Raw genomic sequence first — 13,005 nt, 5'->3', positions numbered from 1 at the left:
TGATTGTTGAAGATGTTACTTTTAAAGTTTCATCAGAGAGAACTCTTAGACCACATAACTTGAAATGCCCGACTCTTAAAGTTTTAACATATAAGATCAATGTTAGCAATTTGTAAACCACTGATTATTTGCATACGAGGATTTCAAGTGGTTAATGATTACAGCATTTGAGTCTATTGGCAATACTATAGGATTAGCTTGCCTGTATGGAGTTTGCAGAGTAAGAAAAGAAGATCAAGGATCCAAAGCTAGAGAAACAGCATCTAAGAGATGAGTCCACAAGGAACCCGAAGCCTTAGGGGAAATCATTAGAAGAGTAGGAGAAGGATCTGGAAAATGTGGGACAATGTCCACTTGAGAAAGTTTGAAGAGAGAGAGTCAACATTGACAGATACTTGAAAAGACTATGTAAGTGTGAATGGCAATGCTTTCTTTGAATTTAATAAAGTTAACTCAGCAACTTCATCAAATTGGCTTTTTCTCCTGCATCCTCTATCTCTGTTGATGGTGCCCTTGTCCATCCAAAAAAAAAAAAAAACAACAACACAAAGAGGACACAAAATCTAGGGTCCTTTCGTGCCTTTTTTCTTTTTCTTTTCTTTTCTTTTTTTTTTTAGTGTAGAAGGGTGTTCTGGAACACCTATGGGAAATCCCCTACATGGGACTCACAATGGTTATCCCATTTGCCCCCCAGGTTTATTCTTTGCCTTTCTCTTCCTGGCTCTCAGGAGGCAGACTCCTGTGAATTGAGAACCCAGGCTCCCCTCCTGGCTAGTTTACTCCTGGGTTAAAGAGCCAATGAGAGGAGGAGATTGAAGGGATGGAAAGAGGGAGAGGTCACAGTGTTCATTCCCTGCTCCTTTCTGGTTCAGCACTTGGATCTGGCAGTGACTGCATCTCTCCACTAGAGATGGCAGGTGGCAGGCTCCTTCTCCAGTAGGTCCAGCTTCCCCTGGGCTTGGGTAAGGCCCCTCCTTCAGCCTTCTCAGGACGAGTGATAAAGCCTTCTTGCTATTCTCCAGGTGCTTCAGCATCCCTTGTTCCCTTAACTAGGCCTACAAGGCTTCATTACCTTCACTAGTCTTTTCAGTTGAAACATGAGTAAAATTGTGTCTCCTGCCAGACATTGATTGAAACAGGATTTAAGACTCCACATGACACCCCACTTAGTTTTCCTTCTTACAGGGAGCAGATAAGAGTGATATGGTGTAAATATCATCTACAGCTCTTAAGCAAATTATGTTAAGGCCTATGTGCCTCTTCTAAAAAACAGCTACTAGAATGGAGGATAATGATTATACTCACAAAATCCCTATGTTCTCTGTGGTATTAGTTTGCTAGGGCTGTCATAACAAAGTACCACAAACTAGGTGTCTTACACAACAGAAATTAGTTTTTCTCACAATTCGAGTTTGCTACAAGTTTGAAATCGAAGTGTTGCAGGGTTGGTTTCTTCCAAGGCCTCTTTCTTTGACTTATAGATGGCCACCTTTTCTCTGTGTCCCCACATGGTCTTCGCTCTGTGCTCATCTGTGTCCTAATCACCTCTTCTTATGCGGGCACCAGTCATATTGGATGAGGGTCCAACCTAATGACTTTATTTTACTTACCTCTTTAAATATCCCGTATCCAAATATAGTCATATTCTGAGGTCCTGAGGTTTTGGACTTCAGTGCATAAATTTTGGTCATCACAAGTCAGCCCATAATACCTGTCATATTTCAAAAGATATAGTTGTGTATATATTGGTATGTATTACGCATGTTTGTGTGTATATATGTATATATACATGACATACATATTACATATATAATATTACATATATGTTGTATACATTTGTTCTTTTCTCAGTGAAAAAATTAGGAATGACTATTATCTGGGCTCCTAATTTCTTCTCTGAGCAAAACTATTAAAGAAGCTAGAAAGCTTCCTAACTTGGAACGATGGCTGATTCCTCCCAGTCTCAGATGCAGGCCACAGGCAACTGTCTCTTCTATCTACCCCCATTGCTAAGTGAATTTATCAAGTTCTGGGCTTGGAGCCTATTCAGACAGGTAAGAAAAAAAATCCATCTTTTTGCTGAAGGCTCTGCAGACAATATCTGATTAATACTTGGTGTTGAAATAATTATGGAATAAAGGAAGCGAAACTCTGTGATGAATCCCAGTCTCTTGGTATCCTTCAATTTCCATCTCATTTTAATCAAAAGAGTCATAGTATGCTCTTGTCCATAAAGAGGAGGGCATTCCTAAGGATGGCAGACCCTATATCAGAGGCGCTTAGTTCAAAGTCAGTAACCATTAGAAAGGGAGAGGTAAAAGACATGGGAGGAATTTATCCATGGAATGAGACCTGAGCTAGTATAGAAGGCATACAACCTAGGGTACAAGTGGAGGATTTAGTCCCATTTTCACTTCTAGCCAACATGATGAGACCAAGAAGAGTAAAACAGACACACTTTATCAGCTTTTCTCTATGATCAAACTCTCCGTCTCCCTTCCCCACCACTTCTCATGGGGTGGGGGGCACTGCATCCCCATGAAATTCTCTATGTGGTTCTTATGGTGGGAGAATAAGAGGGTTGGCCCTCTCGGCTGGTCCTGGGCACTTGGCAGAGCGGTTTTCTTTCTTTGGGAAAGGCAGGACAACCAGCTTCTCCTTCATAGGCCCCAGGGAGAGGAAGGAGACGTCAAGGGTTTCTCCCTGGGGATTCGTGGTTAGATCTAGTTGCACAGAGAAGGCCTCCACAGGGCCTTTTCCCTGAGAACCTTTGGGCTTCTCATCATTCAAATCAAGGAGGTATTGGACAGATCCTTTTGGCGCAGCTTTGAAGGGTGAGTCGGTAGGGGCTGTGTTTTTCTGCTGGGGCTCTTCCACGTTGGATAGGTTTGCAGGTCTCTGGTTATCAGCAGAGTTTTCATCTCCAGGGGTCGGAGCCTGAAATAAGAACACTTTTGATAAAAAAATGTCCCCCAAGGGAAATCCCTGCCATGCCTGGTACCATACTAAGCTATTCTGTGCCTTCCTGATGGAACGTTCAAAGGGGGACCAGCTAGAGGGATGGGCCTCTGGTTAAAGGGTTATAAAACACAACAGATTAGGGCCAGGGGGAACCAAGACCTGTAGAAGCTTGACTGCAAGTCTCACAGATTCATAAATGGACAATGGTCCAGAAAGGGTAAATGGTTTATTAAAAGCCCCAGTGAGCTGTCTCCTTGCTCCTCGTAGTGGAAGCAGCAGCAGCCACCTTTTATTCTGTGCCCTTTATCCAGGTCTTCTCACTTATTTTTCAAAGGGATCTGAAGGAGGTAGGTGTCACAACCCTATTCATAGATGAGGCAACCATGACTCACAGAGGTAAGAACTTGCCCATGGTTACGCGGCTTGCAGGTGGCAGAGCAGGACTGAAACCCAAGTGGTCTGTCTTAATCACTCTCTCAACTATACCAGGCTGTCTCCTAGTAAGTGCTCAGTAAAAACTTCTGGAAAAGGGCTGGATATTTCCATGAAAACAGCTTCTCCCTATGGTTCAGGGTAAGGATCTTTGGGATACCGAATTTATTTTCTCAGAGGCCTGAACCATCCAGACTAGTAAATCCCTGTTTCTGAAGGGGTCTTGTTTATTCTGCAGGACCACACTGTGACTAAAACTAAAAGTAACAGGTTTTTAACCAGCTATCCTGTGGGTGTGACCTCAGGGCAACCTAAGTAAAGTGGAGATCAGGTATCTGAGGAAAATAAAAAGAGAGGGCAGGGTTGGGGCAGCTAAAATGCAAATAATCTGTTCTTTTCTTTTCAAGAAGACAAACAAATAGATTGCAAAATACCTGTGATTCAAAAAAGTCACAAGTCACTGAGACAAACTTTTCTGAATTTCTATGACTCAGAGAACCTTTGCAAAGACCAACGGGCTAAAAAAAAAAAAGAGAGAGAGAGGATGAAAGATTGTTTGAGTATTACACCACTATCAATAATTGTAAATAGAAATAGAAATCAACTTACTTTCTGCTTATGTGGACACATACCAATCAATATTTTTATAGTACTACCACACAATAAGAGCTCTGAGCTGATTTTCTCTAGATTATTCCTATAAGTAATCAGCCAAACAAGGCTAAATTGCCTCCAGTGATGGGAAACTCAGGACTTCTTGAGGAGCAAATCTTATAAGAAAATTCTTTATATTTAGCAGAAATCTGCATCTATAGAGCATCTACCTCTTGGCCTTACTTCTACCTTTGGGTTTTTAATTCTCATACAGCAGCCCTTTATGTACATTCCATCTGAGTTTACTCTTCTCAAATGAAACCACTCTCAGCTCCTTCAGCTTCTTTTTATTTAAAAATAAAATAATTTTGTTTTCTTATTACATTCTTATTAAAGTATAATAATTTTTTAGAATCTGGATTTTTTTTAAAAAAGACCTGTAATCGCATGAAAGATACCTGTTTCCCACAATGATTCAATTTCTTTTCTTCTAATCTTTTTTCCTATGTATATATATATTTTTTCTTTTAGAAAAATAGGAATATACATATAATTTTCTAATTCTCTTTTGTCACTTAAAATTATATTGCGACTATCCTTTTATAGCATCTTTATAATGGCTATCTAATATTCCTTTGTGTTATTTAACAAGTTCTCTTTTGTTACACACAAGATGGAATCTCATTTGTTTTGTTTACACATTGACGCTATATACCGCTGACACTAGAGTGGACTACAAAGAGAGAGTTTGAGGGTATGCTTAACATGTGAACCCTAGAATTTAGAAACATATGGACTATGGAGATTGGGATCTGCTTCGTGCTCAGAGCATTCTAAGAGCAGGATCTTGGAAAAAGCAACCTACTATGGTAGAGTAAGGAGAAAGGGCAGCAAAGAGAAGCCCATTTCCACTGTTCGCCATAGTAATAATGTGTGAGGGTTCCATAGGACAAGCGAATGTCGTAGGTAGTATGAAGGTGTCCACCCAAGGGAATTCCAGATAGACATGAGGCATTTAAGAGTAAAAATCTGGAAGCTGAATCCAAAAAAGGGTGGTTGCAAGGAGTCAGCTAGAGAAAACATTATCCTACTAGGACAAGACCTCTGGATGAATTCATACCTGTACCACCTGAGAAAACCAGCGCTGGAGCCTGTTTCATAGAGGGCCAGTAGAGACCAAGAGAAAACTATGACTTCAGGTTCAGTTATGTAAGACTTTGTACTCTTTTCCATAATCTTTTCATTTTTCTTGGAACTTGGAAGACACAGAATTAAGCAAAAGATTGCAGGAGGGAGAGAAAGAGTGAAAGAACAGATCTTGACACCTTCCTCACATTTGCTATTAAGCTCCAGGTAAGGCTTGAGCTACAGAGAAGGAAAAGCATTGTATTGAATACAAGATAGAAGTTTGATTCAGAATTGACTAAATAGAACTTTTTCATACCTGAAAGTAAATTTTAGTTTTCTAAGTGAAATTATTCTTCTTACTAAAAATAACCAGAAAGCTATGGGATCTGCCCAAGATGTCATTGACAAGTGAGAAAGAAAAATCCCACAAAATAAGGTGAAGATGTTTTCTAAATTATTCCTTAAGAAAATTGAGACTGTTTGACCGTTTACAAAAGGCTTTTGAGAGACACACTTTATATGCAAAGACATACATCAAATGAGCTAGGGCCACTGTATATTCACATGCAAAAGAAAGAAGTCAAACCTCCTATCACACATCATATACAAAAATTAACTTGAAATGGGTCATAGACCTAAATATAAGAGCTAAAACTCTAAAACTCTTAGAGGAATACATAGAAATAAATGGTAGTGATCTTGGATTAGGTGATGTTTTTTAGATATGACACCAAAAGCACGTGCGAAAAAAGAAAAACTATACAAATAAGACTTCATCAAAATCAAAACCTTGGTGCTTCAAAGAATATCATGAAGAATATGAACAGATAACCCAGAGAATAGAGGAAAATCATTTATCTGATGAGAGAATTGTATCCAGAATATGTAAAAAACACTCACAATTCAACAACAAAAAGATAAATAGTGCAATTTTAAAATGGGCAAAGGATTTGAATAGACATTTCTTCAAAGAATATATTCAAATGGCCAATAAGCACATTAAAAGATGTTCAACATCACTATCCATGAGGAAAATGAAAATAATAAGCAAAATTAGATACCACTTCATACTCAATAAGATGGCTATTAAAAAAAACCATAATAAGTATTGGCAAATATGTGGAAAAATTGAAACCCTCATATATTTTTGATGGGATTGTAAAACTGGTGCAGTAACTTTGGAAAACAGATTGACAGTTAGTCAAAAGGGAAAACATAGAGTTCTTATGTGACCCAGCAATTCTACTCCAAGGTATATACCCAAGAGAAATGAAAACATATATGCATAAAAACTTGTACACAGATGTTCATAGCAGCATTATTCATAATAACTCAAATATCCATCAACTGATGAATAGATAACACGTTGTCTAATTTAATGAAATATTATTTGACTATTAAAAGAAATGAAGCACTTATGCATGCTACGACATAGATAAACCTTAAAAACATCATGCTAAATGAAAGAAGACAGATTCAAAAGGCCACATACGGCATGATTTCATTGTATAAAATGTTCAGAAAAAGGCAAAGGCATAAAAATAGTAAGTAGGTTTCCAGGGGCTTGGATGAGGGGGCAAGGAGAATGACTGCTAATGGCTATATGGTTTCTTTTGGGGCTTATGAAGATATTCTAAAATTAGACACTGGTGATGGTGGCACAACTCTTTGTATATACCAGTAAAAAAAAAAAAAGCCAGTAAATTGTATACCTTAAAAGGGTGAATTTTATGGTGTGTGAATTATATCTTTATAAAGTTGTTGTTGCAAATAAGTAACTAAGTCGAGAAAAGGCTTTGAATGCATTTTGCCCAATTGTGTTACAATTCATTGTGCTAATTGGCATTACCATCAGGTGTGTTTCAGATGGTTTCAAGACACCCTCCCCATCCCGGATGCATTTATTTTTGAAAGATGGCCTGTTTGGCATTCCTTCTTAAAGAGTGATCCAAGAAATGGAACACCATGCTGTCTTGCAAATGTAACTGGATTTGTTCAGATAAAAGCAGGACTATCACCGACCACTGAGATTTGTCTATATTTTACAGCCTTCTACACTTGATCTTAGCCAAAGGGCCAAGAAGCGATTTTATAACCTCCTATGATCATTTTCTGCAAAGGCATAACACTGTTGATGAAAATTGCACTTACGATAAAATATTATTGTACCTGGGCGAGCACAATCTCTAACTAGTCGGTTGCTCCTTGAGAGGAAGAAAAGTATCTTGTGCATCATAACACCTCATGCATAATTTATTTTCAATAAATACATATAGATGACCTGTGAATAAAAATATTTAATTATGAAGACATTCAGGAATACTCACCACAGAGTCAGTGAGCTGAAGTGCGCAGCTGCTGGCCTCAGATTTGGTACACGGTGACTCTTTGATTAAATATTCCACAAAGCAGGCAAGGCCAAATACCCACTGGTGTGAGACAAGAGTTGAGAAACAGAAATCAAACCTCTCCATGTGGAGAAATGACTGAGATTAGGCAGCATTATATTCACAGAAACTATACATCTCAGAGTCATTATCAACACAGGTCTCCTGTGGCCTCTATATTTCCTACCGTGATCAAACCATGTGTTATGATTTTGTTATTTAGAAAATATAACCAGCATACCTTTCTTCCCTTCTTAATGATTTGAATGGGTTCTAAAAAACTTCCCTCGGATGAGGTTATTTTTCCTCATGTGGATTTGTTTTTAGATTAGTTTTTCTATTAGCTTTTCTTTATATAATGGATATTAACATTATTCAAATACAAATGAGCCTCCACTTCCTCTAGCCCATAAAATTGAATATCTACTCCAGGCCTTAACATAGAGCAGAAATTGACTTGCTAAAAGGCCCGTGGTCAATTTGATATGAGAATTTAGCAGTAAATAGTGAACCTATGTAGAATAATTCAAGGAGGCTATGGATTCATTTCCATTGTTGCCTTAAAGATAATGAAGTAAAATCAAATCCCATAACAAAAGGAAATACCATGGAATAAATCAGAAACCGAAATATGATTGAATGTGCATCAGGTCTACCAAAGTAGGGAGTGAGGAAAGGCTTTTGGGTTTTAATCAAAAAAGTACCTTAAGATTCTCCTCTCAGTTTAGAAATCAATGGCAACAGTCATGAGACACTGTAGTGGTATAACTGGGCATTTCTACCTCACCTGGCTAGAAGCCTTGGTGACTTTGAAGAGAGCATACTGTTTCGAGGTGTTCTCATTATTGTACTTTGCAAGAGACTCAGTGACAGCTTCCAGGACTCTGGGATCTGACAAGTCATCAGGGCTAGGGCAGTCAGGGCACATTCTGTGAACCTTTCTTTGAGAAACTGTTGGTGTCAAAGAGAGCAGTTTAAAAACGAAACTCATTAATAAGTTTTAATCCTATATCATATGACCACAACAGAAGCAGAGCTTCAGAAACTAAAGATAATACTCAGTTTCAGCAAGGATGGCATTGTATGGAATGAAACTTACCTGCCAGTAGTGAATTTTCTGCAATGAGCATGTATTACTTTCATAATTTACAAAAAAATCAAAGCAAGATTTTTTTCACCTGACACAAATTTATTTGTCCTAGGAATTTTGTTCAAAAACACATAGACTATGTGTTTAAAATGACATAAAAACTTTTTTCTCAATTAGTAGCTTGATCTCTTCCATCATCATTGCCTCTGTGAAGCAGGTGAGTGTCTTGAAAGGTTGGGATTTCATTATTGTCATGTCTTATTCACCTTTTAGTCCCCAACACCTGAGATAATATATGATACATGGTAAATGCTTAGAAAATGATGGTTGAATGAATGAGTGAATAACATGAAAGGCGGAATTACATCCTCTCTGGTTAGAAAATGCAAGTGAGCCAGAAAGCAACAATTCATCAGATCACTGTGTAACTGCATAGACTAATCACTCTAATGGTACAGCTAGAATTTCTGACTGGGAGGAGCTGGGGGTGGCAAAATCAGTGTAAAATTCAGGTTAGAGAACTTGTCTGCAAGTTGTTTTTGCAGAGTAAATACACTGTCTTTGATCAACTGTGTGTTTAGGGGGCTGTATTTGGGTGTACTATGAAGAAGTTATATCTATAGTTTGTCACTCCTCACACCCTTCCCATGTGTCACTTCCTGATCTCCCACACCTCTGGCACCTATGCAATCCATTTGAGTCCTGATCTGTTTTATTAGCTGTGTTCTCTAATTTATTCAAGTGAGTTTCATCTTCACAACCAGGAAACCGTGGCTAATAAAATATTTTCTCTGCTGCCTTGTCCCTCAAAGTAACTAGCAGCATTATTATGACCTGGAGCTTGTTACAAATGCAGACTCATAGGCCCTGGCCCAGATCCGTGTAATCAGAATCTGTACTTGAAGAAGATCCACTAGGGGAGACACAAGCACGTACAGGTTGACAAGTAGCCATATCCTATTTTCCCATGTGGTGGATGCTTGCTTTCCAAAGAAGGACCCAGAATGAATGCACAGGCATATTTGAAATGTCATTAGTTGCAGCATCATTCTCAGTTCATTTACTCATTTATTCAACAATATTGTAGACTCTATACCTGATAGGAACTGGGGGGGGGTGGTTATAGCGAGAAAGAAGGGATAAAATATTCTACATGAAATAAGACATGAGACTTCAAATCAAGGCACTGCATGGTCTATACTCTATGAATAGTTAGGTTACAGTTTTATAGGAATGAGAACAGGAAAGCTTGTTCCTTTCCTGAATAGAGAACATTGTGGGAAAAGCAGAACTGGCAGTGGTCTTTATAGAATGAATATGAGTTCCAAGGGCAGAGGGTATCAGGGGAAGGCATCCCCAGTGGAGGGAAAGGGACAAGCAAGTTGCACAGACTGGAAAAAGTGCAACGTGTGTCCAGAAAATAGTGAGACATCCAGTTGGATGAAGTGTAGAGTTGGTGTCATCAGGGAAGTAATAGCAGAGATATCTAGAAAGGGAGTGGGGACTAATGTAGAGATAAAGTCATTTATGTCAGACTAAACATTCAGGATTTAATGCAGTACTCAAGAACAAACTTTTGCAGGTAATGTAGAAAGAAGAGCAGTGCAAATTGAATTTTTCTGGGGAGGCAAGTATTGGATATATTAAGAACCTGGCCTTGGTATGAATAGGAAGTAGAATGGGAGAACCCTATACATTCTGGGCATAGCCCTACTTAATACTCTTTTTCCATCTTTTATTATAATTAATAAAATCAGAGTACTCTCTTACCTGGGCGAAGAGTACAGTTATAAGCAGGCAAATAGAGAACTCTTCTTGGCTCGTTAATGTAAAATATTGCTTTGCATTGACCATAAACCTGGAACCAACAAACACATTTTATGACATGGTGAAACAAAGTCTTTAAAATACCTCCAAATGAAATTGGACATTTTATTTTTAAATAATTTAAAATTTTTGGTCAATTTTGGTGGCTTTCGATGTGAGAAACTACCAGCTGATTATCAAGCAGTCTAACCTTCTGGGACATGGCTAGACTACATTTCCCAGCTTTCCTCCCAGTTAGGCGTGACTGTATATACTGAGTTCTAACCACAAGAAGGTGAGCAGAAGCGATCGTAATCACTTCCAGGTCTGGCCCATGAAGATCTCCTATGTGCAATCTATCCTCCAGGCTCCTTCTCTTTCTACGGCTTGATCAGATGAGTATGGTGACCACAGAAAGCATGAGTTGAAGGTGGCAGAGTCGAGAGCCATGGAGTGGAAAAACCTAGGTTTCCAAGTCACTCCCGGAGAAAACCCCTCTCCTGATCAGGAATTTTCATTTCGAATTTTACATAAGTGAGAAATAAATTTCAATCATATTGGAATCAGTATATACTTTTTAGAGTATATGTTACAGCAGCTAGTGTCACCTTAACAAATATAATTCATGACATGGTAAAAAGACTATTTTTTTTTTTTAAGATCAGATAGGTGCAGTTTGACAAATTTGGTTAAATGATTAGAAAAAAATATGTTGATCAAATAGTTTACTTCTAAACAATCCTATACTCATAAAGTTTCATATCAATTAAGGGAAATAACTCAGGATAATTGAGAATCAAATGAAATCTGACTATATTATTTTCAAGACTCAATGGTAATCTTTAAAAGGATCAGTTCTGAAGTCCTTTAGGTTCTGCAATTTCAGGAAATCCTTCTATGGCACCTCTGAGAGCTCCCATGCCATGTAAGCCCTTCCTCTCCCCAGCCTCAAACTTTATACCGGTGTTCATTAAAATGAAATAGGCAAAATAAAACAAGTAAGAAAGCTCTCCCTTCATTATTTCTATAGTCTTCCTCAAACACATCCAGAGTGCTACACCTCAGATCTTTTTCTCACAATTTAAACAATGACTCGGAACCTATAGGAGGGTCTTAAAAGCAGAAAAACATTTGGGCCAACTTTTCAATTCTGGGGTCATAACTCCAATGAGACTCTCAGAAATTCCTCTGATTAAACTCCATTTTGAAATTGGAATAACCACCCCGGGCACCATGTCCAAGAGAGTAAGTATAAAGGACATTTAAAAGATGGCACACATTGAAAAATTTTCACTCCGTAGACAGAGGACATCTAGTTTCTCCAGTAGAGCTCCCGGACACGAGTACATACCGACTGATGAAAGCTCCTTGCCTCACAGTCCCTCCACGCTTTCTTGCTGAGCACATGGCAGTCAGTCTCTAAAACGTCCAGTGTGAGATAGAACACAGACCCCAGATCATCCTGCGGCAAGGAGGGGAGAAATGTGCCACATCCCGCATGAAGCAGAAACCCCTAAAGACTGACTGAGAAATTCTCTGGTTTATGGCAGAGCCAAAGGCTGCAATGCTTTTGATTTCTTATAAACTGTGGGACACTGGACAAGTGTCAGAGTAGGATACTATTAAGACTTGATCCTAGTAACAATAAGGGCTCATACATAGCTCACCCTCGCAGAGGGGAGCAGAGCATTCTCAGCAGGTTTTCAGTTTGCAAAGCACCACCACCATTTGTCTCTGGGTCCCCATTCCCTGGCTGGCCTCTGCAGCTTGTGCAAACAGCTGCCCCAGATAGGGGACTGTCACTTGCCTGTCTGTGTTCTCGGACATCGCTCACTCGGTTGAGGCTCAGCACATAGCCGTCTTTTCTGTCGCTGTTCACGTCCTGCAGGGCGATGCCTGCCACTGCCAGCACGTCTGAGTCGTTGCAGCCACGGGAGAGGAGAGGCGAGAGCCTGAGGGCCTGCCGAAGCAGAGATTCCACTGTGTAGAACGTGGCCAGGGAGCAGAGCACCAGAAGTAGGAGCAGATCCATTCTGTAGGGAACAAGACCCAGGACAGATCAATATACAGAGCTGAGGGGATGGGCTGCTTATAGAGAGTTCAGTAAGACCAGCTTGAGTAGTTTTTAATCACAATCTGAACCTGCGACCAGGATTTGAAATACATTGCCCCATTCTAACTCCTTTAACTGTAAATGTGGATTTCCCTGAGTCAGTACTTTGGATGGAATTTGCCAATGTTTGTAACCTTAGACCCCTGAGCAATCTCATATTTATGTGTACATGTGAGCAAATTTAAGTTTCCTAACCATTTTCCCAAGATATCATAATAAACACTTGGGTCAAGGCTCCTAGGAGGTCATGATTCGATTGTAGTTTGTATCCAAGACTTCACCAGAATCAGAATCTGTGGACTGGCATGCTCTGCCATCTCCCCTAGCACCTCCCTATCAGCCTATGTCCTCAGCCACACTAATAGTTATCCCAGGCTTGGAGCTCAGGGTCACAGTGCCAATGGTGCTCAGTGAATTCAGACTTCCTGCCTGACCTCCTGTGTTCACCATTCTTAGACCAGGAAAATGGCTCTAACCCCACATCACCTTTATGA

At 39.4% G+C, this 13,005-nt stretch overlaps 1 protein-coding gene across 1 annotated transcript; it reads right to left on the bottom strand.

Annotated features, from left to right (window-relative positions):
* Positions 1 to 497: 497 nt before the first annotated feature.
* On the bottom strand, positions 498 to 12,643 carry FETUB (fetuin B). Its single transcript, XM_016136261.2, has 7 exons — positions 12,206 to 12,643; positions 11,750 to 11,860; positions 10,363 to 10,450; positions 8,290 to 8,453; positions 7,443 to 7,544; positions 3,828 to 3,911; positions 498 to 2,937 (listed from the first exon to the last, which is right to left on the bottom strand). The coding sequence occupies exons 1-7, from the start codon at positions 12,428 to 12,430 to the stop codon at positions 2,560 to 2,562; spliced, it is 1,152 nt and encodes a 383-aa protein (XP_015991747.2). The 5' UTR covers positions 12,431 to 12,643; the 3' UTR covers positions 498 to 2,559.
* Between the last annotated feature and the right edge of the window lie 362 nt (positions 12,644 to 13,005).

Source organism: Rousettus aegyptiacus, unplaced genomic scaffold, assembly GCF_014176215.1.
Source record: "Rousettus aegyptiacus isolate mRouAeg1 unplaced genomic scaffold, mRouAeg1.p scaffold_m13_p_4, whole genome shotgun sequence".
In the NCBI taxonomy this organism is placed as follows: Eukaryota; Metazoa; Chordata; class Mammalia; order Chiroptera; family Pteropodidae; genus Rousettus; species Rousettus aegyptiacus.
The sequence above is the reverse complement of the archived record's forward strand: the minus strand, read 5'-3'. Positions and strand labels throughout refer to the sequence as shown.